This window comes from Alternaria novae-zelandiae (genome assembly GCF_023758075.1).
Source record: "Alternaria novae-zelandiae strain BMP 2774 chromosome Unknown scaffold_12, whole genome shotgun sequence".
In the NCBI taxonomy this organism is placed as follows: domain Eukaryota; kingdom Fungi; phylum Ascomycota; class Dothideomycetes; order Pleosporales; family Pleosporaceae; genus Alternaria; species Alternaria novae-zelandiae.
Window position 1 is genome coordinate 947,519 of NW_026056972.1, and position 21,471 is coordinate 968,989.

Sequence of the window (21,471 nt, forward strand, 5' to 3'; positions counted from 1 at the left end):
GCGATGTGTTCATGGTGTATTTGCGATCTTCGCGTGTGGAAGTTTTTGATCAGTGATACTGCGTGCCCCCATGAACTTCGTTAGACATGCAAACATCTCGAATGTATTGTCGTCCTCATTTGAGCATGCTACGATGCGCGGAAGCGATCCAACATCATCGAAATCGTCATCAATCAAGCTAACCTCTTCGGTCTTAGAAGCACGGCCCTTCGGCTCTGGCTTTGTTCGCCGCCATTCGTTCTTGCATCCCAACGTCGCCAACGTGCGTGACTATACATCTTGTGTCTTTTCAGTTGCTTACGACATCTTCACCTGGCCGAGATGGTACGATTGTCGGGACTTCAAAAAGACGTCTTGTCCCTCTACCGACAATGCTTAAGAGCTGTGAAGCAGAAACCAACAGTATGTCAATTGTAACACCACGATTACAAACATCTACTCACGCAATCATAGGAAACGCAGTCGCATTTCCGGGACTTTGCAAGGTGCGATCAAGTTAAATGAACGACCTGCTGCGACAGCTGACGAGTAGCTCCAGATCCGAGTTCCATAAGCACCGGGATGTCGGCAAGAAGGACTTCGGTACCATCGAATATCTGCTTCGAAGAGGAAGAAATCAGCTGGAGACATGGTCTGAGCCAGGTATCCGAGACATCCACAGGTAGCGGGGGAATACAGGATCAAGGAACGAAGAACGAAGCGGCGCACCAGTGGGCGAGCACCCAACGTCACCGTGATACAACCTGTTAGATGAACATCACGCAATACATGACCGAATTGCGGGGTACACGAGCCTTGTGCAGCAGATGCCTCACATGTCGCTCCCAAGGCGTTGGATACTTCGAGCGCGGACATCACGTGATATGGTCTGAGCCACCACCCCGAACTTTCTAGTGCCAACTCGCCCCTCACCGAAGCAGGATCGACCGGGAGATCGCCTTGATAGTTTCACCCGGCAAGAGCTGGAAGCTTCTCATCTCACAATCTCGTCTGATCGCGTACGACAACATGACGACAAACGTCGTGTTCGAAAGCTCTAGAAACTCCCCGAGCCATCTCCGAGGCTTCTCGCAGCATCGTCGTCGACGCAACACCAATGCCTCTCCGCAGTGCGATCATTCCAGAAACTCATCTCTCGGGTATATATAGCCTTCGAGGCGTCTCTCAAAGCTCATCATCAGAACAACAAACAACGAGTCTTATATGCAATCAATCCGCTCTACAATCCAACGAGTTCCTCGACAACTCAACCGCATTACCAAGCCTACGATCACAACCACTCGACGCTTTTCCAACGCACCAGCAACAATGTCCCTCTTCCCACGATTCACTCAGGAATTCGCTCCTATCTTCCGTCTCTTCGACGAGTACGATAGGCAAGCCTTCCGCAACCTCGACCGCGAATTCACCAACGTCCGGTCCTTCACTCCCAAGTTCGACGTGAAGGAAACCAAGGAGGGATACGAGCTCCACGGAGAACTCCCTGGTGTCGAGCAAAAGGACATCAACATCGAATGGACCGACAACAACACGCTGACCATCTCGGGCCGCCACGAGCACGTCCGCGAGGAAGGTCAACGCCCTCAGGGCTTCATCGAGAACGGTGAAGCTTCCCAGCAGAAGAAGCTCCAGCCCAAGGTGGAGGACGACCCCAGCGAATCCAACAAGGTCGCCAAGCAGTCCGAGAACAAGGACGTCTCCAAGCACGACGAGAACAAGGCCAAGTACTGGGTCAGCGAGCGCTCAGTCGGAGAATTCCACCGCTCCTTCGCCTTCCCCGCTCGCGTCAACCAGGAAGCCGTCAAGGCTAGTCTCAAGAACGGTATCTTGAGCATCCTTGTTCCCAAGGCCCAGGCTCCTCAGCCCCGTAAGATCAGCATTGAGTAGATCGAAGCGGCTTAACCGAACAACGATGAACGATGATGAACGACAACTTCCCTCCTTTATTGAATAAGCGAGCGTGGCATAGCAATGGAGTTTGCGATGGGTTATTGTAGTGTTTTGGTTCAGTTTTGTGCTTGTAGTGGTGGCAGCATTCACTCTCTTGGTCGGACAGTGGTATTAGGAGTTTGTTTGTAGCTCATCGCAATGTAACAAGTTTACATTATTCCCCGTGCCGGTTTTGGTGATGGTCTGGTTGGTCTTTGGCACAGTCTCCTCGGTACCAACTCACTACCCACTATCAAATGTCCACTATCCAATGTCCAAGTTGTGACCAACACCTCGGGTTGAGATAGTGCTAGACCGACCGGACCGTCGCTGGGATTGACACGGGGTTTATCGAACTCATCGCTTTTTACCATCTAATGTCGATGGTGATGTTTCATTGATCTTCGAGATACTCTTAATGTACGAAGTGTTAAATGATGAACTGAATTTCATGCTCGGCAAATCTTGCGCGTGTTGTTTTGCTGTCTTTACTGTCTTGGTTGCTACATGATGTGCTTAAAACTATACCGCTGATGTGTACTGAGGGGAGCCATTGTGAGACGCGTGGGCATCAAATTACACAACAACTATTACTACCTCAGTCGACCACGGCAAACCTAGAGCATTTCTTCAAAGCTTGCACTACACGCAACATTATATACCTGCTCTAAGCGCAGGCAAAAAATAATTTCTATGCCTCGCATCCTCGCTCGTCACGGCGTCAAGATGACGTCTAAGCAAAAAAAGAATGATCATCTCGCAATTGTGGAGAAGGATGTTGTGCATCCTCCGGGAGCTGGAGAGGCTGTTAGAATGATGTTGGATGATGTGGAAGAGGAATAGAACGTACTCGAACCCGGGCCAATTGCTTGGAAGGCAATTATCCTACCGTTGGACCAAGAATGCTTGATGGAGGTTTGGCAAACGTAAGCAAATATATACTGCGCAATATTTCGGGTGCGTAGCATGTCGAGCAGTTAGCTGCTCAGCAGTGCTTGTGATACTAACGGTCTAAAGCTACAGATACGAGACTGTGGATAAGGTCCTGCGAGACTTAGCGCCGAACTACTCACTACATCGTTTAGACCGCGACCCACAACTTGCCCAGTCTGATAACAAAGGTTCAGGGTCCGCAAATGCGCGGTAAACATGCGGGACTTGATAGCAAACTTCATGGTAAAATTTCGCAATGCAGAGCTTGTTGGACACGAGAAACACGGGAGCTTCTGATTCTATAGTAGTCGGTCACAAATCCAAAGAGCGGACCGTCCAGCGAGTATACTAAAAGCTTTCTATATGGTCCTCATCTATCGCATGCACATGTTGCGCAGAAAATGTAGACCAGTTTATGCCTCCATAACCCATGCGCCATGCGTCGCTCAATCACCCGTTCTCGAGTTCTCGATCTTTGTTACGATGAGATCGGTAGCCCCGACCTCCGTCAGTTTGTCCATGGCAATAGCGATGTCTTTCCTGAGCACCATAGCCTGTACAGCCACCCAACCATCCTCTTCCAACGCGTTGACGGTGGGGGCGCGACGTCCGGGAGTGATCTTGCGCGCGATATCGAGTTTCGATCGGTCGATGTTGTATGTGCACAGAACGTACTTTTGTGCAGCTGCGAGAGATTAGCTGTGCTAAACGAACGCGGAATTCGATGCGACTTACTGATGACACCCTTTATCCGAGCGGTGATCAGCTCAACCAGTTTGGGATCTGATGGGTGCTTTGACTTGATGAGAATGGCGCTGGAATCAACGACTGTGGAGATGGCCTTGAGGCCTGCAGCGCGCATCGTCTCTCCTGACTCCACCAAATCGACGATACCGTCCGCCACACCCAATGCGCATGCCGCTTCAACACTGCCGCCAACGTACTTGATGACTGTCTTGAGTTTCGCATCGCCATTGGCATCGCCGTTTGTGTTTCCAGCTTGCTCGGCCTCAAGTTTCCGGAAGTACTGCTCAGCCAGGTTGGTGAAGCTGGTGACAACATTCTTGCCGATCAAGTCCTCTGGCTTGGCTAGGTCGCCCTTCGCGGGGACTTGTACCTGCAGACTGCATTTTCCAAAACCGAGGTCGAGAACCTCCTCCACGCCGCTGGTGGCAGTCGGTGGTGCAACGCACTCGTGTTCTGCGACTTGATCGCGCCCTGTTATGCCCAAGTCTACGCGACCTTCTCCTACGAAAGTCGGGATATCAGCGGCGGGTAGGAAGACGAGAGCGAGAGGGTGGTTCTTGACGAGCGCGATATCGAGACGGGAGTGTCGGTGGAACTGAATGTCCGAGCCGTGGAGGAGATCAAGACATGCTTGGTGGAGGCGGCCCTCTGCGATGGTTGTTAGCCTATAAGTCCAGCCAGTAGTAATGTGAGCGACGTACTCTTGGGCACCGCAAAGAGGAGACGGTCGTTCAAGCTGTTTCCCAAAAGGTCAGTCATGAAAGGAAGACTCCTGCTGCCCTGACGCGCTCTTTGCGCGATGCGCTCGATCTCACTTGCGCCATCATTTCCGTTGGTGTACCCCATGGTCATACAAGAAGCTTATCAGAAGAAGGAAAAAGAATGGGGAAAAGAAACAATCAAAACATACGAGTTGACGAGATCCATGGCTATGAATCAAGCACGCAATTGCTAGGGTTTGTAGTATGCAGACGCGCGCTGTGCACCCTCTAACAAAGACTTGAATGGGGAATTCTGCTACGGGCTAGGCCACGAGTCCCACGTCGGCACTTGCAATTGGATGCGGGCTTGGTGCCGTGGAGAGGGCTAAATGCGCGGGCGGCGTCAGACCAGATATGTGGGCTCGAGTGGGTGGACTTGTGGCAAAGAGTTGCAGGGCCTTCAGCTTAAATTTCTGGAATATCTAGAATATAGAGCTTATCACCCGAACAGCCTAGACTGACACCTAGCAGAATAAGATGCCTATGACTAAGCAATGCTGATCTCTTAGGTCTAAGCTAGCGATCCTTGTCTACCTTGCTTCACCCCTGTTGTCTTCTTAGATAGCAGCCCTCTGGATTTGGTTGTAGGCATAGGCGCAGATGATAGGACGCTGCATGCCCTTGAATTCGTAGGCTGGGAGACGCTACTGTAGATTGTTGACGCTAGTGGAATTTGTGTAGTTCTGGTATAGGGCGCAGATTTCCCCCTATCTTGTTAGCAAAAGCTATGTAATAAAGGTATTAAGTAAGCTTATAATGTGAAGACTGTAGTCTTCTTAAAGTAAGATCTTCGCGATGAAGAGTAGGAGCCTGTGGAAGAGAGGCATAGCGGCGGCGGCTTAGCTGTAGTAGTGTGTTTGAAGTTTGTGAGATGCCGGCGATTAAGTTTTTTTGAGAATAGGTTTGAGGCTAGGTGGCTGGAGACGAAGTTTAGCGAGATGTGGCCTCATCTAATAGGCAGCCTTGCACGTGATCTCTATGGACCATGGAAAGAGCAAGCTTCAGGCGATGTGTGTGTCGTTTTGTAGTGTACAAGATTGAGGCGCGTCTCGAACGAGTGACTCAATGAGGGGTAAGAGCTACACGTGTAATGCGCCAATGGCTGTGAACCCTCAAAAGCATAGAAAATGAGCGCGCATATCGATGCTATCGGGCTTAGGAATTCTCTGGCTCACATCATCCCCATTGGTGCAGGAAATTTGGTAGCCGTGACTGACTGGCGCGTTCAATTTTTTTGGCGGGATGACGTTCCATCAACACATGTGTTGCCCCGCGTTGCGATGCGTCGGAGTTTGACGAAGCGGCATTGGCCGGCACCAACTCAATCTCAAGATGGCACACTATCGTGTCTGGACTGCGGGCTGACAATAGTACATCCAGTTTCTGCGATCACCGCTGGTGGAGAAGAGTTGATACACGCTTCATCACACTATCGTTGTGCCGTTGATCTGGAATGTTTCAACATTGGGTGGGAGGAAGTACCAGATTGTAAGAATCAGACATCTACTCTCTACGCGTGCCTATCTATAATGCACTACATATGCACTAAACCTATGCCGCTTCATCTCGAAGCACAACCGCGAAACAGAGACGTCAAGCGCAAAACGCCATGCACGTATGTTTCCCTTTTGATCCTTCATGAAATGACCAACCGCGACTCCAAACTGAATGATGAGGAATGAACTCCAATATAAAAGGCATATGCATAGGAAGCCTCGTCGTGCCTCACATGAAGTCGTCACTATAATCTGTTAGCATCTGTGAAAGCCAGACAGGCTCAAACATGACTTACTCGCCAAAGTCGTCGTCATCGTATGCCCTAGTATCTGCCCTTACGCCGACGTCTCTGCTCGCATTGAGTGTGGTCTTGGTCTTTGCAGCCTTGCTCTTCTTTCCACCCTTCTCAGCAGCCTTCTCCTCCTTCATCTTCTCGTTGCTCAGTGTCGTCAGACCAGATGCAATCTTCTTAATCTGCTCACTCGGCAGATCCTTAGCAATCTGCTTGGTGAACTCCTGTAGGAATAGCGAGTACTGGCCCTTCTTAGAGTTGCCAGCAATCAGAGGTGTGAGAGTTTCCCGGAGCTTGGTAAACTGGTCCTTGGTGTTGGGGTTGAAAATGGCGAGGGAGGAAAGGTCGATGGCGTTGCCCGGGTCTGACTCGTCGGCAATAGTGATGGCTTTGCCAGTACGGGCCTTGGGGGCGACGCTCAGGTCGCCAAAGAGTTCTTCGGCCTGGGCGCGCGAAGCGTCGAGTTCTGCCTGGCGCATTCGTTCGCGGCGCTCAGCCTCAGTCTCTTCTTCATCGGTCTCGCCGTCCTCTTCCATCTGCCGCCGACGTAGTGCGGCCTGCCTGTGCTCCTCGATTCTTTGCGCCTTGGACTTGTGGTTTGCCTTTGCCTCTGCCTCCGCCTTAGCCTTTGCCTCTGCGGCCTTCTTTGCCTTCTCGCGTTCGACTTCGGAATCCTCGGCGGCGTCCCATGAATCTAGTACCTATTGTGTCCAATGTCAATACATGTGGTCGTGGCGGGGCTTGAAGTATTCAAGCGCGGGGCATGGTGGGCTGACGCACATCGTCGTCGTCTTCTTCATCGTCGAACTTGCTGCGGCGGGCGATGGGAGCCACCTGTGGGGATGTGGGAGGAGTGCTGCCCTCATCCTCGTCGTCTGCAGAACATGTCAGTCCCAAGTTTTTGCATGACCATCTTGAACCGCGCGCAGTGGCAGCGAACATGACGTACCCCACTTTCCTGGTGCCATAGTTGCAGTTGTTTGTGAAAAGGTACGGGCTGTGTGTTGTTGGGAGTAATGTATCCAAGGGTTCCGACGGCGGCGCAGGGTTTTATGGGCGAGTGGTGTGGGTGAAGGAAACGATCAAAGGTTGACTACGGCGCAAGACAATGGTTGGGCTTCTGCAGGTGTCGCGCGTGGCTCGCTTGATCTACCAAAAATTAGCTGCCCAATCACACATGGTACGCCACATTCACTCTTTACCTGCACACCTCGATTCGCTACGACCCTGTGTTTATTGTAGGTGGATCGCAGACTAGAACTCGCAGTACAATGAACTGATGCATGAGGAACTTTGAAATTCCATTATTGCTGTGCTGCTCACGCTAGGCCATGCTTCGGCCGCAGGCGCCTTGCAGCCAGATTGTATCAGCCATCTCATATCTACAAGACATTACTTCTTTAGCCTTTTCCTTCACGCCTGTCAAGGCTTCAAGTACAATGAAATCCCTATATCTAGCTAAATAACAAAGAAACAAGAACGGAAGATGAAACTCGAACCCATCCAGGACATTGCCAGAACATGTTGGAAGCAGACGAGTTGTTGGGAACAAAAGACCCGAGTTTACTACTCGGGAACCTCCCAGGGTCTCCAGAATTTCCAACCTTCTCTAACCTCTCTGGGGCCCTTTCGTTTCGAGCTGGACACGCCGACCAGTCTTTCGATACCGACTGTGCCCTCGGCCCGAAGGAACTTCTCTTGATCAATCTCCTCTCCGCCTTCCTCTTCATTCCCGTTATGTAGGACAGCAGGCCAAAGCACACCTACTCCGTCGCCAGCAAGCGTCGTCTCGAACTTCTCGAAGCCTTCCTTCTCTAATTTGACCTCAAGAGAGTCGAGAATCTTGTACTTTAGCTTTGTGCCGTTGGATATTACGGATGCGGCGCCGCCCCCGTCCGCTTCGGAAGAGGCGTCAGACTCGTCTGATGAGGTATCGTGGTGCGCGCCATTCGCATGACCGTTAGTGAGGGCTGGCGGTTGGGGCTTAAGGATGGTAATAGCGCATCCTCCGCCTCCTGCACCTGTAAGTTTTGTCCATCCGATGCCTGTGTGATCGATAATCTCGCGGATACGCTCAAGTTTGGGATGTGAGACGCCCAAGGAGACGAGTAGCCCGTGGTTCATCGTGACGAGCTCACCGAGATGTCTTAGTGAGTCTGGAGATGTTGCATCGAAATCGGGAGATGTGAGTAGTTTGTGTGCGGATTCCGTCACTAGGCCAATAGCATTGAGGATGTTTTCTGTGAGGGCGGGATGCACCTTGAGAAGGTTGGCGACCTTGGCGACTTCTGTTGCCGTGCTGCGCGATTGCCGTGTGTTGACGAGCAGCAGTGGGAGCTCGGGGAAGCTATGCAATGGTATGACTAGAGGTGGCTTGTCGTAATCCCTCCGCTGGAAGAGAACCGCTTTGCCGCCTGAGGAAACGGTATTGTCGACACCTGAGGGGTTTCCGTGTATGCACATCTCCCCAACGAACGCCCAACGGTTGATTCGCTCGATGTTGAGCTCACATTCTTGCGGCGGCTGGTCTTGGTGGGGTCCGCTGAGTGCGCGTATCTGCAGCAGCATTGCCGTGCTGAGGCAGACGGATATACTGGCGCTACTGCCCAATCCAGCACCAATGGGAATGGTAGATCGCAGTGTGTAAACACACGGGGGGACTTTTCGCGACGCGAGGGAAAGGAAGAGATATAGGAAGGAACACGCGGAGGCGTGGTGGATCTTGCGTATCGACTCGGGGGCTTTCGGTGATACTTCGTCGATGAAGGGCTGGATGGCGGCCATGAGGTCGGGGTCGAGCGAGGTGACGAGGTCGTAGTAGTACTTCTTCTTTCCTGACTTGGAGAAGCTGTCCCATGGCAGATCATCGATATTCCACGTGTGCTCCATCTGTATGTCGGGGAAGCGCAGTTTAACGGTCCGATTCGATTTGGAGAGGAACGAGACGTGGAGGTAGGAGCGGAGCGATATGGCGGCGGCGATGGCAGCCTGCAGACGGTCAGCACGTGTCCCGACATGATTGTCCTAGTAATCCTACCTTGCCATGCACTACCGCGTGTTCTCCGTAGACGATGACCTTGCCGGGTGCAGAGACCATGAAAGGAGGCATCATGGGTGACGACTGCTTGCGGAGCAGCGCAGGCGCGCCGTTCGGCTTCGATGTGGAAATGGAAGGCATGTCAGAGGCCAATTGCGCGGGCATGGAATCTATAGGCGAGGGTTCGGGTGTTTGGGTGGAATGCGACGATGTGCGCGGGTGAAGGCTCGCTGCGTACGGGTTAGCCATACAGGACTCGGACAACATCGGGACAATTGCCTTACCGGGCGCGTCGACGGTTCGTCTGCGCATGCTGCCGTTTGCTGCCATGGCTGGTGGAAGAAGAAGAAGAAAAGCAACAGGTGACAAGTGAGCGTGAGTGAATGGAGTAGGGAATTGGCCGTCAAGGAGGCGTCGTGCTCAACGGGCGGGCCAAGTACCAAAGTCGGGCGAGGTCATTATACATGGGCTAAGTCGGCGGCGGACTAGTGATCAGCTCCACCATGCAGGAACTGACGGGGGTAATCTTGCATCCCTGTTTCTGGAACCGCCCTATGGCTGCCGGCACATTTCCAACAAACAAATGTCCCGCCATCGCCCCGAGTGGCCTCTCTCCTCTGTGACGCAACCTAGTCCTCACCGGTGGCGCCGTCATGTCCCATTCACCTCAGATGCTTGGGCGCAGTCACGCGAACAATAGCAACACTGCCCCTTGCCTTTGCGCACCCGTCCTCTACAGCCGCAGTAAGCTTGACGAGGGGCCCGGTGGCTTATTACTAGGACCGATGGTTCAAACGCGGGGAATATTAAAGTCTTATCAATGTAAAGCCCTATTAGGCCCGACATGACCATGTCTGCCACGCAATCGTCGGGCTCCGACTGTCCGTTGTACGAAGCTTACAGCCACACCACGCCATGCAACGCGACGCAATCGACTGACAGAAAGATCAAGGTAAGAGCCAAACTTGGTGTAGTGTAACAGGGCATCTCTATGCTCTCTATCTCGATGGCACGGAACTTGAGAATACAACCCGGCACGTGCATGCTAAACCAAAAACCCTGATAACTCCTCGCTATGCATGTACAGATCGGTTCATCAATATGAGTCTACGATGGCGTCTTGATCATGAATATCTGTGGAGACGTTAGTGGAAAGCACATCAAGCCATGGCAATGCAAGCATACCTCTTTCATCGCTTGTGCATCCATAGTCGCAGCCTTCTTCTGCCGGATCCACTTCTGTCTGACGGCATGCATGCCTCTTGGGGTGTATGATAGGCCCGCGGGAACAGGCGTAGATGTCTTCGACACAGGTACCGATGAGATCGTCGTCGGCGCGCTCTCGTCTTCCTCGCTTTCTGAGCTCGAGTCGTCTGAGCTGTCCTTTTTCGCAGCCTTCTTTGCAGCTTTCTTCAGGGCCTTCTTCGCCTTCTTCTCCTCCTTGCGTGCCTTCTTCTCGGCCTTCCGCCGTTCCTTGTCTGTGAGCGGTTCTGGGTCAGATGCGGGAGCGGCGGCGTCGTCGGTGGAAGATTCGGCATCAGATGAAGATGCCCGCTTTGATTTCTTCGACTTGTCTTTCTTCTTTTCCTTTTTATCTTTTTTGTCCTTCTTGTCTTTCTTCGACTTGACTGAGTCGCCCTCCTTGCGTGCTTCGTCGCGCAAATCCATACTCTTCTTCTTGCGCTTCACCTTAGGCTCGTCTTCTGTTCGCTCCTCTCGCTTCCTCTTTTTGTCCCTCTTGGCCGATGCGCCATCCTCGCTTTCCGACTCAGTCTTGATCTCAGTCTTGATCTCGACTTCCTTCTTGATATCTGAGCCCTTGGTAATCTTGTCGCCCACCAGGAAACCACCGCTCACAAAGTTCATCATGCCGTATTTCCGGTAGACAAAAGCCCTCTTCTCAATTTCCTCTCGCCTTTCCTCTTCCTTCTTGACCTCCGCCTCATTGCCATTCAGACGTCCAAGAATGCTCTCTAGTCCTGCAAGACCAAAGTTCTCGGCGCGCTCACTTCCTCGCTTTGCGCCCAAGCCAAGGTTGTCGTCTTTGAGGAATACTCGGATGTGCGATTGCGAGGCAGCGGTATAGTGGGCGGCGTGGGAGGCGTCTGTCGCGCCCAGTGAGTTGCCGGGCTGCCATCCTTGCGAGGTCAATATGCGATGGCCGAAGCGCGAGGTGTTGTTCGCCCAAGTGGTGTTTTGGGGATCGTTGGAGATCTTCGATCGACTGGTGTGGCGTTAGTTTGGCAGGAAACAGCCAGAGCCAAACTGGCGAACGTACTTCTTCGGCGCTGCGAGACCCATGCTGAACACTGGACAGACTGAGCGATTTCGTGATTGTTGAAGAGAAAGCGGGAGTCCGCAAACACAAGCCCGAAAAAACTGTGGATGCACGCTAGCGCGGAATCTTGGCGCCTTCCATGTGGGGAAGCCATCCCTCGCCGTATCTAAGCCTCCGACTTTCACCCTCTAACTCACAAGCTTCCGTCACTTGAGCCACAACGACTTTCGCAATACGAAGGTTTCGGCAAAACGATTGATCACCACTTTCACTCACACCACTAATCATCAGCACTTACCAACAGCAGCCATGGCACCACCGCGCACAACCAAGAAATCCACACTCACAAGCCCCTCCACAGCCACCACTCGCCAGAGCGCAAGGCATTCACGGAAACAGGTCATCAACGAAGCAGATGATTTCGAAGACCTCGACCAAGTTAATAGCGCGATCGACGATGAACTTGATGAGGCAGAAGCTTTGCAGCGCATTTCCGATGGCCCGCTGGAACTAATGATGGTAAAGATGGTAGATGACGTATGTTGAGATGGGCCCATCACCAGCAGACTGTCGTCTCCATGTTCACGTCTATGACCCACACTCGCCTCGTCATTCGGTTGTCGGAGACACGAGGCTAACCACATGTGCAGCGACGCAAGTATCATGACACGTCGAAGAAGAATGTAGGTATAGCTTACAACAAAAAGAAAGAGGAGTTGGAAGAGTCTATCAATGCAGTCTTTGACACACACGAGGCTGAAGCGTAAGCAACGTAGTCATGGAAAAAATGATGAACCACAGACTAACAGTACCTCAGATCAGCAGCCCATCAAGCACAGCTCAAACGTCTCCAGGATCTTCTCGGTCAAAAGATCAACATCGAAGCCGCTATGGGCAGGCAGCTAGCGAGCTTGCAAAAGATACACAACGCGCACTCTCGTGATCTCGAGACCGTCGTCGAACGCCGACTACGGGAGATGAAGTGAGCCCTAGACCTCTGGGGACAAAGAGACAGTGGTGATCCGGGCATGCGCAGAATGTCGCGGGTCTGTCGCAAGGACAGTTCACCACTATAAGAGTCACGATTCTCGTCTTGAATATGATAGACCAAGTGATGGCAGAACAAGCAGGCAATGTCTTCTCAAAATTGAGGGCTCAGGCATCAGAGTAATGTAATATAATTCAAGGATATCATAAGAGTCAACCACCCAACTATTTCCTGTAAATTTGCGTTTTGAAAAGATTCCCGCATAAGATTCCGCTGTGCGCAACGCTCCTTTCTATGCATGGTCGCGCCTGAAATACCGCAAACGCCATTGTCATGCATGTCACCTCCGGTACTCCGGCAAGGCTTCGCTTTGCCGCCTGCTATCTTGCGGCGCACCTTGCGTACTTCGACCTGGGCGTACAGCGCCCACGAGATCTTCGTCTTCGTCGTTTAGCGCAGGTGCCGAAGGTACCAATTGTAAGCTCCGCATTCTATCGAGTGGTGGCGCTGAAAGAGCATGTGAGGACTCTCCATCTTCATCATGATCTGTGGGCGGTGCACTTCTTTCCATTTCCAGTCTACGTCGCTGCATCTCCTGCTTGTCATCGGTAGGTTCGACATGTGATGATGAGCCAGCGACGTACTCTGGTGCCGAGCCTTGTGCCGTATGTGGCGATTGGGGTGGTAATGGCGGCAGTGGTTTCGATGGGTCGTTATCTTCGCCATTAACGGGTGGCTCTGATCGACTGGGATGTATGGTATGCGAGGACTCAGTTCGAATAGTTCTCGTCTCGTCATCTGCGATGTTCGTAACACGGCGCTGTAACGATGGTGATGATGTCATGCGTGACGACAACATGGGCGAAGAGGTCGCACGAAATGGGGGCGGAGGATGGGCTGGAGTCGAAGATGATGAAGCTACTGCGACGTAAGGAGGGTTTGGATCATCATCATCTGGTAGCACAGGCGCTGACGCAGGTATGCCATATTGAGCACCCCCTGAAGGAGTGGAGGATCCAGCAGCATCTGGCGGTTGAGAAGGTAGTAAGCGTTCTTCTGCTCGTCGCAACCGTTCTTTCTCCGATATCCCCTGCTCTTCTTGAGGAACAACTGCAGGCACAGGGAACCCTGGTGCTCTGCCTGCACTATGCTGTTCATATCCGGGGACGTCGTCATACGTTGGATCGTAATTGTAATCGTAGTATTGCCCGTTCTCGTCCTGCTCGTAGTAGTACTGATCATAGCCCTGCTCATCGTTGTATCCTCCGTAGGCGCCATTGTCATCAGCCGGCTGTTCCTGTATCTGTTTCTTCTTGCCGTTCCGGTCGCTGTCTCTGGTACCGATAACAACTTCGAATAAAGCAGAGATGATGCCCTTCTCGCGGCGAATCTGATCGGTGTCGACAAAGTTGCCTCCCCAAGTCGAGAACATGCTGCCGCTAGCATCGTCACGTGTCATGGCAGAGGTACCTCCAGCTGCAGAAGGCAGATTGACAAGCCCAGCGTTGGACACCATTCGGTCGAGGCCTGTGAGCTTGCCTTGTATGTCTACAACGACCTCGACGTAGTATTTGAAGGATATCATTGCGCCCGGTACGTTTGATATTGTGGGGAAAGCTTCATCCGGTACGCGCACCGCACACTTCACCTCGGCCATGAGCGTCCTGGGATCGACGAAAAGTGGTGCGAAAGATTGACACAGATCCTTTCGGAACAAGTGACTGGATCCAGCTGATGAGAGGGATAACCCTCCTAGACCAGTCCTTGATTTCGGATAGTAATCTTCTGACTTGGTCTTGTCGCCTTTGCTGTTTGGTACGACAGGCAGTGCAGGATGCATGTCAACTCGTGCTTGACGATACAACGTGATGATGATACCTTTTAAGCTTCGTATATGCTTCGTGTGATTCACAGTCACTTTGATCGGTATTTGGTCGCCTCTGAGAAAGCCGCCCTTGAGCACGTCGATCGTGGCTGTGATTGTCTTTCCTTTCAGTGTCGCTCGACTTCCATTTTGTGAGTTTGATCCATCTGTAGCCGTGTTGATCGAACGAATGCCGTACTCCGTTCCGGAAGCGTTTCCACTACTCCTTTGACTCTCATAGCTCACGTCGCTAGGCGAGGGGCTCCGTGGACCCTCCGTCTCATCGATGGTCTTAGTCGCTTCCAAGGCGGGCCCCATTGACTGAGGCTCCGAGCCAGAGGGTGTATGTGGTGTTTCCTCTATCGGCCGTTTCCGTGTCGACCTAGCGCGTGTTCGTCTAGATATGGGTTCCAGAGAAATGACACGGGGCTTCAGCTGCGGCACGGGCGCAATGTCGATCGATTCGGTGAGGTAGACCTTTGTGTCGCATGATGCGGTCGGCGACATGGTCGTGGGGCGTGTCAAGGTGGCATTGAGCATGTAAGATATCGTTCCGCGCTCGAACTGTGATTGGTTAGTAGTAATTCTGTCAGCCGCGAACGAATCGCTACTTACGTCAATACTGCTGGGCAAGCCTTTGGAAGGGAACTCGAGTTCGAAGTTGAAGTGGTATACACCCTCAGCTAGTCTTCCCTCGCCACAAAGCACAACCTCGTCCTCGAACAGCGAAACGAATCCATTGCCAAAGTAGCTCACTGCCTTTTTCCCTCTCCCAGAGCCGACTGTTGAGCAGTAGTTCTTGTAGGCATCTCCGGGGGTATTTGGGTTCTTGAAAACCTGCGCATAGCCGTGCAAAGATACGACCAAATGAGTGATTCTCAGGGGTTTGACGATCTTGATAATGACAGTTCCACTAATGATGTCGCCCGGCGTGTAATGGCGATGGGGGTCATCTGATTGAATATAGAACTCGGTGTAGTTGCGAGACTTGGATGTCAAGGGCGATTTGAGCCGAGAGAAGAACGACCGGCTCGACACTGGGGAGGACGGAGTAGCAGCTGCACGTGTCTGGCTGGAAGTCATACTCCGTGTACCAGGCACATCATGCGGCTATCCGCAGTATAGACGGTCGTCTCCGGGAGCCCACACGATTCTACAAATGTGCCAGTACAAGCTAGTCGGGCCGCCGGGACGAGCTGTTGCGTGCAAGCACCGCGGTCGGGAGGCGCGCGCGACCGTCGGTAGGTATATCGCGAGAATGGCTTTGCGTGGCTAGTCAGAACAATAGGCGCAGCAAGCACGGCGGAGGACGCGGTCAGGTGTCCGGTATATGGTGTTGTGGTTCTTGGGCGATCGCTTCGGGGCTGGCGCACGCAACGGCGACGCGCAACTGTCTCAGATGGACGGGGGGCTGTGGTGATGGCGATGGACGGCGTCGGTGACAAGCAACTGGATAGCGCGCACCTCTGGTCAGCATTGCGGTGGACACGGCGTAATCGTGGCAATACGGTGATGTCTCGCGGTCCCACGCGGGGAACGACGATGGTGATGGTGGCAGTGCTCTCTAGCGTGAGCAAAGACAAGCCGTCGTGCACGGCGCCGCAGCCCCATGGATGCTAACGTGACGGGCACGAGGCGGACAGCGGACAGCGGACAGCAATCGGGACGCTTGTGGGGCGCGAAGAAAGGGATGGATGTATGATGGATCAGCAGTTACGTACAGCTTGGGTCGCGCAGAAGGCTTGTTCAAGAGCCGCAAATGCTCTTGGCTGCCAAGTCGTCAAAGGAACACGGGGTCTGTCCACGGTGGAGAGTGGTTGGGCGGGGGCTTTTGGTGGGTGCAAAAGTTCGGTCTCATCAGCAGCACCTGAAGATTGTTGTCTAGTTGGAGTTTGGAGGCCCGACGACGTGTTATGTACGCAAGGGCAGGAAAGCACTGCCTGGGTCGTCGCCAGCTATACAAGAAAGTTACCCGCGGAGGCAGACACCGTGCTCGCTGCAGCTGCACACCATGCGCGGGTGAACCTACGCGGATCCCCGATGCTGGGTCGCTAGGCTGTTGCGGTGCGCGATTCTTTTTGTCTGCCCACTCGGCCTAATCCTATGCGAGTTGCGTTGTCTCTCGATACCGCTTGCGAACCTTGGAAGCTTGCTGAGGCTTCTCTTGGGATCAAACCGACTAAGGTGGGCACTGGAGCTTGCGAAACAGCTAATGTCATGAGAGTGACCCATACAGTATCGAGTCTGTCTGCAGCGCTGATGAAGTCTGGCGCCAAATGCTATTATGTTTAGCCATCCTGCATCAGCGAGGGGACACAGGCCCACTGCGGTCTCGATCATGCCGTCTGCGTCCTAGCGCACGATCGTAGCTAAGCTTCTCCGCCAAGCAGGTCATCAATGCTTGTGTCGCGCTGTTAGTGCGTCACGGCCATAGACATCCTTCTCATTTTCAGGAGTACAGATATCACCACCTCCCCGATTCTTCTCGCAACGATATCAGTAAGCTATAACATATCATACTAACGGCTGCGCACTCATAGGTGGGGTAGCTTGGTAGACGCGCGAACGAGGTACCTTTATTCCCGAGGTCAGTTGTGCTTCTACGATGAATCGTGACTAGAGGGCCCTTTCTTCTAATCTTCGCGCTTGCGCTCTGATGGATCTCGACGATTGATCTCTTTGTGTAATTTGCATGGTTACCAGGTACAGACATTTGGTGATGAACATTCTGGATGCCCACTTACAACCACTGCATTCCAAGCAAGACCTGCACGAAAACACGCAATCGGGCATGCGAAACCGCGGTTGCAAACTACCTGTAGTAAGCTTATCATATCTTTACTGACACTTATTTTCTCGAGATATGATATAGTAGCGTCGCTCAGTTGCATCTGCATCTCTCAAAACTTCATCTCCAAACGACGTCACTCTAAGATCTGCTGTCATTATCATGGTCATACTTCGATAACAAGCCATCAAAAGCTATAGGGAGACTGCAAACAGGAGGCGAAGGCCTTCTAGGTATCAGCCCAACAACGTATCGATAGCTAGAAAGCAAAAGGCTATGGGTATTGCCCCCTACTATGGACTCATTCAACAGACTCGAAACTGGCTTCGCCGCGCTCCCAGAAGAACTTCGCCTAGAAATCTACAGATGGGACGCAAATCGTATGGTCCTCAACACCGTTTATGGGATCAAACATGTACGTTGGATGGCCACTGCATACAATTCTGGCATCACCGGACGCCACTCATGCAGACCCTGACGGCCAAATCGGGGCATTGTATCTTGATCACATGGTGGAATATATGTATCAAATTTTCGAGACATTCTGCACGCGTTTCCGAATCCGATTTCGGTTCCTTGCTGTTATAAACACTCCAGCAGACGAGTTGATTTGGACACTGGTGGGTGAAGATTACGCCAAATTCATAGAGCCGTCCTATAATCTTGTGCAAAGAGAAGGTACCTGGGACTTTAAAGGTCAAATTTAGCAGCATCATGCGTGTAGATCACGAGGCACTAGACATGGCTTGATTGTAGCTGGTGAAGGGTACTTAGGTGAAGCAGAGTGCTCCAGAAGTCTCCTCCGCTCGAACGCGAGACGTCGCAGTGGGGATTTATCACTCTGAATTCCGAGACTGTACGCCTATCGATGGCTAATGAGCGCGCCAATGGTTCGAGGTTGGTGTTGTCGTCAGTAGGACGGGCGTGATCTCGTTCGGAGGATGGCTGACTCAGCGAGCGGTCGCAGAAAGCACAGACTGACTCGGGGCGCTGAACTTTTTCTGGCCGGAAGGCAAACTAAGGGTACGATTGCTCTCAGTATCCACAACCCCTCGGCGTCTCTACTTTTCTCTAGTTTCTCAGTGCGGATTACTTTGTATGTACGAATGAAGATAATGAAACTAGTTTCACACACTCTCTCATCTCGCCCGTTCGCTCTTGCTCGTCTCGTTCAGCCGCGCTCTCTAGCAACTAATACAAGACATAGCCTCATCTCGACAATCCCCTTCACACCCAACCGCACCCAACACAGACAGTACACCTCACTTCCAGCACCAGTCCCAGACATGTCCGCACCACCGAAGCGCAAATGGACCCGCGGCGGCAGAGGAGGAGGCCGTGGAGGCGGCGGCGGTGGCGGCGGTGACCGTACCAATGGCACACCCGGGCGAGGACCTGCGAACGCTCGCTCGACCATGTCGCAGCAACCAAAACGTCCTAGAGTCGAAGACACGCTGCCGAAGCCAGATATGGGCGTCGACGTACGGCAGATGTACAGCACTGCGGCGGGCGATGCGGCACCGAAGCCCTTCGCCGACCTGAAGAACAAGCTACATCCAGCGTTGCTCAATGGCTTGGACAAGATGGGATTTGAGTAAGCACAGTCCTTCTTACGTTACACTCTCCCAGCACGGTCGCTGACTCTTACAGATACATGTCCCCTGTTCAACAAAAGGTTCTCACTGAGCTGCCCAGTTCCTCCTCCGACTGTGTTGTACAGGCGAAGACAGGCACGGGCAAGACCGTGGCCTTCCTACTGCCTGCGATCCAAAACCTCTTGGCCGGTAACATGCCCCGGAAAGGCAAGGTCGCCATCCTCGTCGTCTGCCCTACCCGCGAGCTGGCTCTACAAATTGCGAAGGAGTGCAACGGTGTCACATCGTGTCTGCCCCAGAAGATGGAGTGCCATACTGCGTTCGGTGGTACTTCTCGTGCCTCGAACCTCAAGGCCTTCATGAACGGCAACCCTACCGTCTTGGTCGCTACTCCCGGTCGCCTTGACGACATTCTGGGTGAAGAGGAAGTTCGCGAAAAGTTCAGTGATCTGAAGACGGTCATCCTCGACGAGGCTGATCAGATGCTCGATGCCGGGTTTGCACCTGCGGTCAAGAAGATACTCAGGCGCATTCCCCCAAAGAACGATGGTTGGCAAGGAATGTGTTTCTCTGCCACACTCCCCAAGGAGGTTCTTGACATCGCCAAGATCGTCTTATTCCCTGGTTACACACATCTTTCGACTGTCGACCCGAACGAAGTGCCGACCCACGAGCGCGTACCACAGTTCTTCTTCTCAGTTCCTACTGTCGGTCAGACTTTCCCTGCGTTGTCAGCCCTGATCGAGGAGGAGTACAACCAGAACCCCACCGGCTTCAAAGCCATTGTTTTCGGTACCACCGCGAACGGTGTCGGACTGCTGTATGACCTCTACCGAAATGCGCTACCCCAGTTCAAGCTATTTGAGCTCCACAGCCGCATGTCTCAGCCTGCACGCACGCGCACTACCCAGGAATTCAAGGACGCTCAAAGCGGTATTTTGTTCGCATCCGACGTCGTCGGGCGCGGCATGGATTTCCCCAACGTTGGCCTCGTCGTTCAGCTGGGTCTCCCCTCCAGCACTGACCAGTACGTTCACCGTGTCGGCCGAACAGCTCGTGCCGGTAAGGATGGACGTGCCGTCCTCGTTCTCTTCGAGCAAGAAGCCTTTTTCCCAAGGATCAACAAGACGCTGCCTATCAACCCTTACCCCGTCGACCTTGTGTCACGTCTACCCTCGCACCAAGCAAACATTGACCGAGCCTTCACCAATGTCGATGAGCAATCGAAGACAAAGGCGTACCAGGCGTTCCTTGGCTACAACAAGACTTTCGTCAAGAAGCTGCAGATCTCTACGGCCGATCTAGTTCGTCTCGCTAATGATTACGCGTACACGATGGGCTGCCCCGAGCCGCCCATGTTGGAGAAGTCCACAGTCGGCAAGATGGGCCTGAAGGGAATACCAGGTCTCAGGATCGGGTCTCGAAGGAACTAAATATTTGTTGGGCCTTGAAGCAGAGATTCTGAAGCTGATGAACGATGTCTTACTTTGTCTGGAGTTTTCACATAGATCATTTGAGATTAGACATTGCTAATGAGCATGTCAGCATTGTTGGCGGAATCAAGAGATAGACATAGACCTTTTTTGGTGCACTAAGTTAGTACCTAGATACCCGAATATTTTCTCTTCGATACAACGTTGCATGTCAACATTGCCATTATGTGTTTGTGTTAAACTCAGCATGCTTTATATGCCTTCAATCGCAGAACGCATTCTAGTTCATTTCCCGCACTATAATAATCTACCACGGAAGATGTTCTGAAGAATGAAAGTTCGCCTATTGTATCGTGGAATACGAGTCAATTTGCCCGTCAGGAATAGAAGAGATAGAGGCAACTGTATTTTCCATTGCACATAGGAGACCACGGTAAATTATCGATGACTCTTATAGCCACTCCTCCTAACTCCATGTAACTGTGCTGATTCGGTTCAAGTAACATCGGGCTAATGAAATGCCGTCCAACAGGCTTTGGGATGATTTGTAGCATTCTCAAAACGCTTAAAACACAGTGTGATGACTGTACGGTCGCCAGGCTCATATGTGACGACAGCGACGTGAAATGACCTTACCGTAAAGACACTGACAAGTGCAACTACCTGAATGTATCCGGTTTCTCCACAGATCACGTACATCCTTGTGCATTCCATAATCTTCATTAACGGCTCATGAGCAAACACCCATCGACAGTCAGGGACAGGATTAAAGTGGATATGTACATTACAGCGTTACATGCCTAGTAGTGTGACCCTTTGCAAACTTTCCGATGGTGATCTGGTCGGGTATCGCACTCAAGTGCCATGCCCACAGGCTGTACCTTGCAGAACCGCAACAGCACATTATCGCAAGGGTAGCATGAGCTCTCATCCAGGTACATTTTAAGGGTCAAGGGAACTTCCCCGGCACAGAACACGCTCGCAGCTCATGACAGGTCGCGTGAGCGCTTTATTGCCGGATCGTTCATGTCATGAGTTCAAAGCATGACAAGTAAGTGCTAGAGCATACGTCAGCTTTGCAGTCAGGTGAAAAAGGTTGGAATGAACGGACACCGAATCATTGCAGGGCGTGTAGAATTGAGTGAGGCCCGGTGTTTGTCCATTTGGCCTTCCCATTTCCTGGCTGATGGTTTGTATACGGTTTCAATTTCACGGTCTTAGAATTCAAGTAGGCAGTTTGAGATTAGAAAATGATACGATTTATGTTTTCTCTGATTGGCCATAAAACTGTATTTCCGCAAGTGCCGGCCTGAATTCTGGGCTCCGATC

At 52.3% G+C, this 21,471-nt stretch overlaps 9 protein-coding genes across 9 annotated transcripts; 4 read left to right on the forward strand and 5 right to left on the reverse strand.

Moving 5' to 3' along the window:
* Positions 1-404: 404 nt before the first annotated feature.
* On the forward strand, positions 405-665 carry J4E88_006429 (uncharacterized protein; the record flags this gene model as incomplete). The annotated part of the gene is made up of 3 exons (XM_049400054.1): positions 405-413; positions 454-485; positions 539-665. 3 exons carry the CDS (start codon positions 405-407, stop codon positions 663-665), a joined length of 168 nt encoding a protein of 55 aa, XP_049254365.1.
* Positions 666-1,308: 643 nt separating this feature from the next.
* J4E88_006430 (uncharacterized protein) lies at positions 1,309-1,887 on the forward strand (the record flags this gene model as incomplete). Its single annotated transcript, XM_049400055.1, has 1 exon — positions 1,309-1,887. One exon carries the CDS (start codon positions 1,309-1,311, stop codon positions 1,885-1,887), a length of 579 nt encoding a protein of 192 aa, XP_049254366.1.
* Positions 1,888-3,308: 1,421 nt separating this feature from the next.
* On the reverse strand, positions 3,309-4,455 carry HIS1 (ATP phosphoribosyltransferase (ATP-PRTase) (ATP-PRT); the record flags this gene model as incomplete). Its single annotated transcript, XM_049400056.1, has 3 exons — positions 3,309-3,547; positions 3,598-4,257; positions 4,311-4,455. 3 exons carry the CDS (start codon positions 4,453-4,455, stop codon positions 3,309-3,311), a joined length of 1,044 nt encoding a protein of 347 aa, XP_049254367.1.
* A 1,703-nt stretch (positions 4,456-6,158) lies between these two features.
* Positions 6,159-7,127, reverse strand: J4E88_006432 (uncharacterized protein; the record flags this gene model as incomplete). The annotated part of the gene is made up of 3 exons (XM_049400057.1): positions 6,159-6,860; positions 6,940-7,034; positions 7,109-7,127. 3 exons carry the CDS (start codon positions 7,125-7,127, stop codon positions 6,159-6,161), a joined length of 816 nt encoding a protein of 271 aa, XP_049254368.1.
* Positions 7,128-7,725: 598 nt separating this feature from the next.
* On the reverse strand, positions 7,726-9,526 carry J4E88_006433 (uncharacterized protein; the record flags this gene model as incomplete). The annotated part of the gene is made up of 3 exons (XM_049400058.1): positions 7,726-9,147; positions 9,197-9,426; positions 9,481-9,526. 3 exons carry the CDS (start codon positions 9,524-9,526, stop codon positions 7,726-7,728), a joined length of 1,698 nt encoding a protein of 565 aa, XP_049254369.1.
* A 777-nt stretch (positions 9,527-10,303) lies between these two features.
* PXR1 (telomerase inhibitor) lies at positions 10,304-11,497 on the reverse strand (the record flags this gene model as incomplete). The annotated part of the gene is made up of 3 exons (XM_049400059.1): positions 10,304-10,330; positions 10,382-11,420; positions 11,475-11,497. 3 exons carry the CDS (start codon positions 11,495-11,497, stop codon positions 10,304-10,306), a joined length of 1,089 nt encoding a protein of 362 aa, XP_049254370.1.
* Positions 11,498-11,783: 286 nt separating this feature from the next.
* On the forward strand, positions 11,784-12,460 carry J4E88_006435 (uncharacterized protein; the record flags this gene model as incomplete). The annotated part of the gene is made up of 3 exons (XM_049400060.1): positions 11,784-12,011; positions 12,125-12,237; positions 12,292-12,460. The coding sequence occupies 3 exons, from the start codon at positions 11,784-11,786 to the stop codon at positions 12,458-12,460; spliced, it is 510 nt and encodes a 169-aa protein (XP_049254371.1).
* Positions 12,461-12,802: 342 nt separating this feature from the next.
* On the reverse strand, positions 12,803-15,409 carry J4E88_006436 (uncharacterized protein; the record flags this gene model as incomplete). Its single annotated transcript, XM_049400061.1, has 2 exons — positions 12,803-14,890; positions 14,942-15,409. The coding sequence occupies 2 exons, from the start codon at positions 15,407-15,409 to the stop codon at positions 12,803-12,805; spliced, it is 2,556 nt and encodes an 851-aa protein (XP_049254372.1).
* A 2,991-nt stretch (positions 15,410-18,400) lies between these two features.
* On the forward strand, positions 18,401-20,142 carry J4E88_006437 (uncharacterized protein; the record flags this gene model as incomplete). Its single annotated transcript, XM_049400062.1, has 2 exons — positions 18,401-18,708; positions 18,765-20,142. The coding sequence occupies 2 exons, from the start codon at positions 18,401-18,403 to the stop codon at positions 20,140-20,142; spliced, it is 1,686 nt and encodes a 561-aa protein (XP_049254373.1).
* Between the last annotated feature and the right edge of the window lie 1,329 nt (positions 20,143-21,471).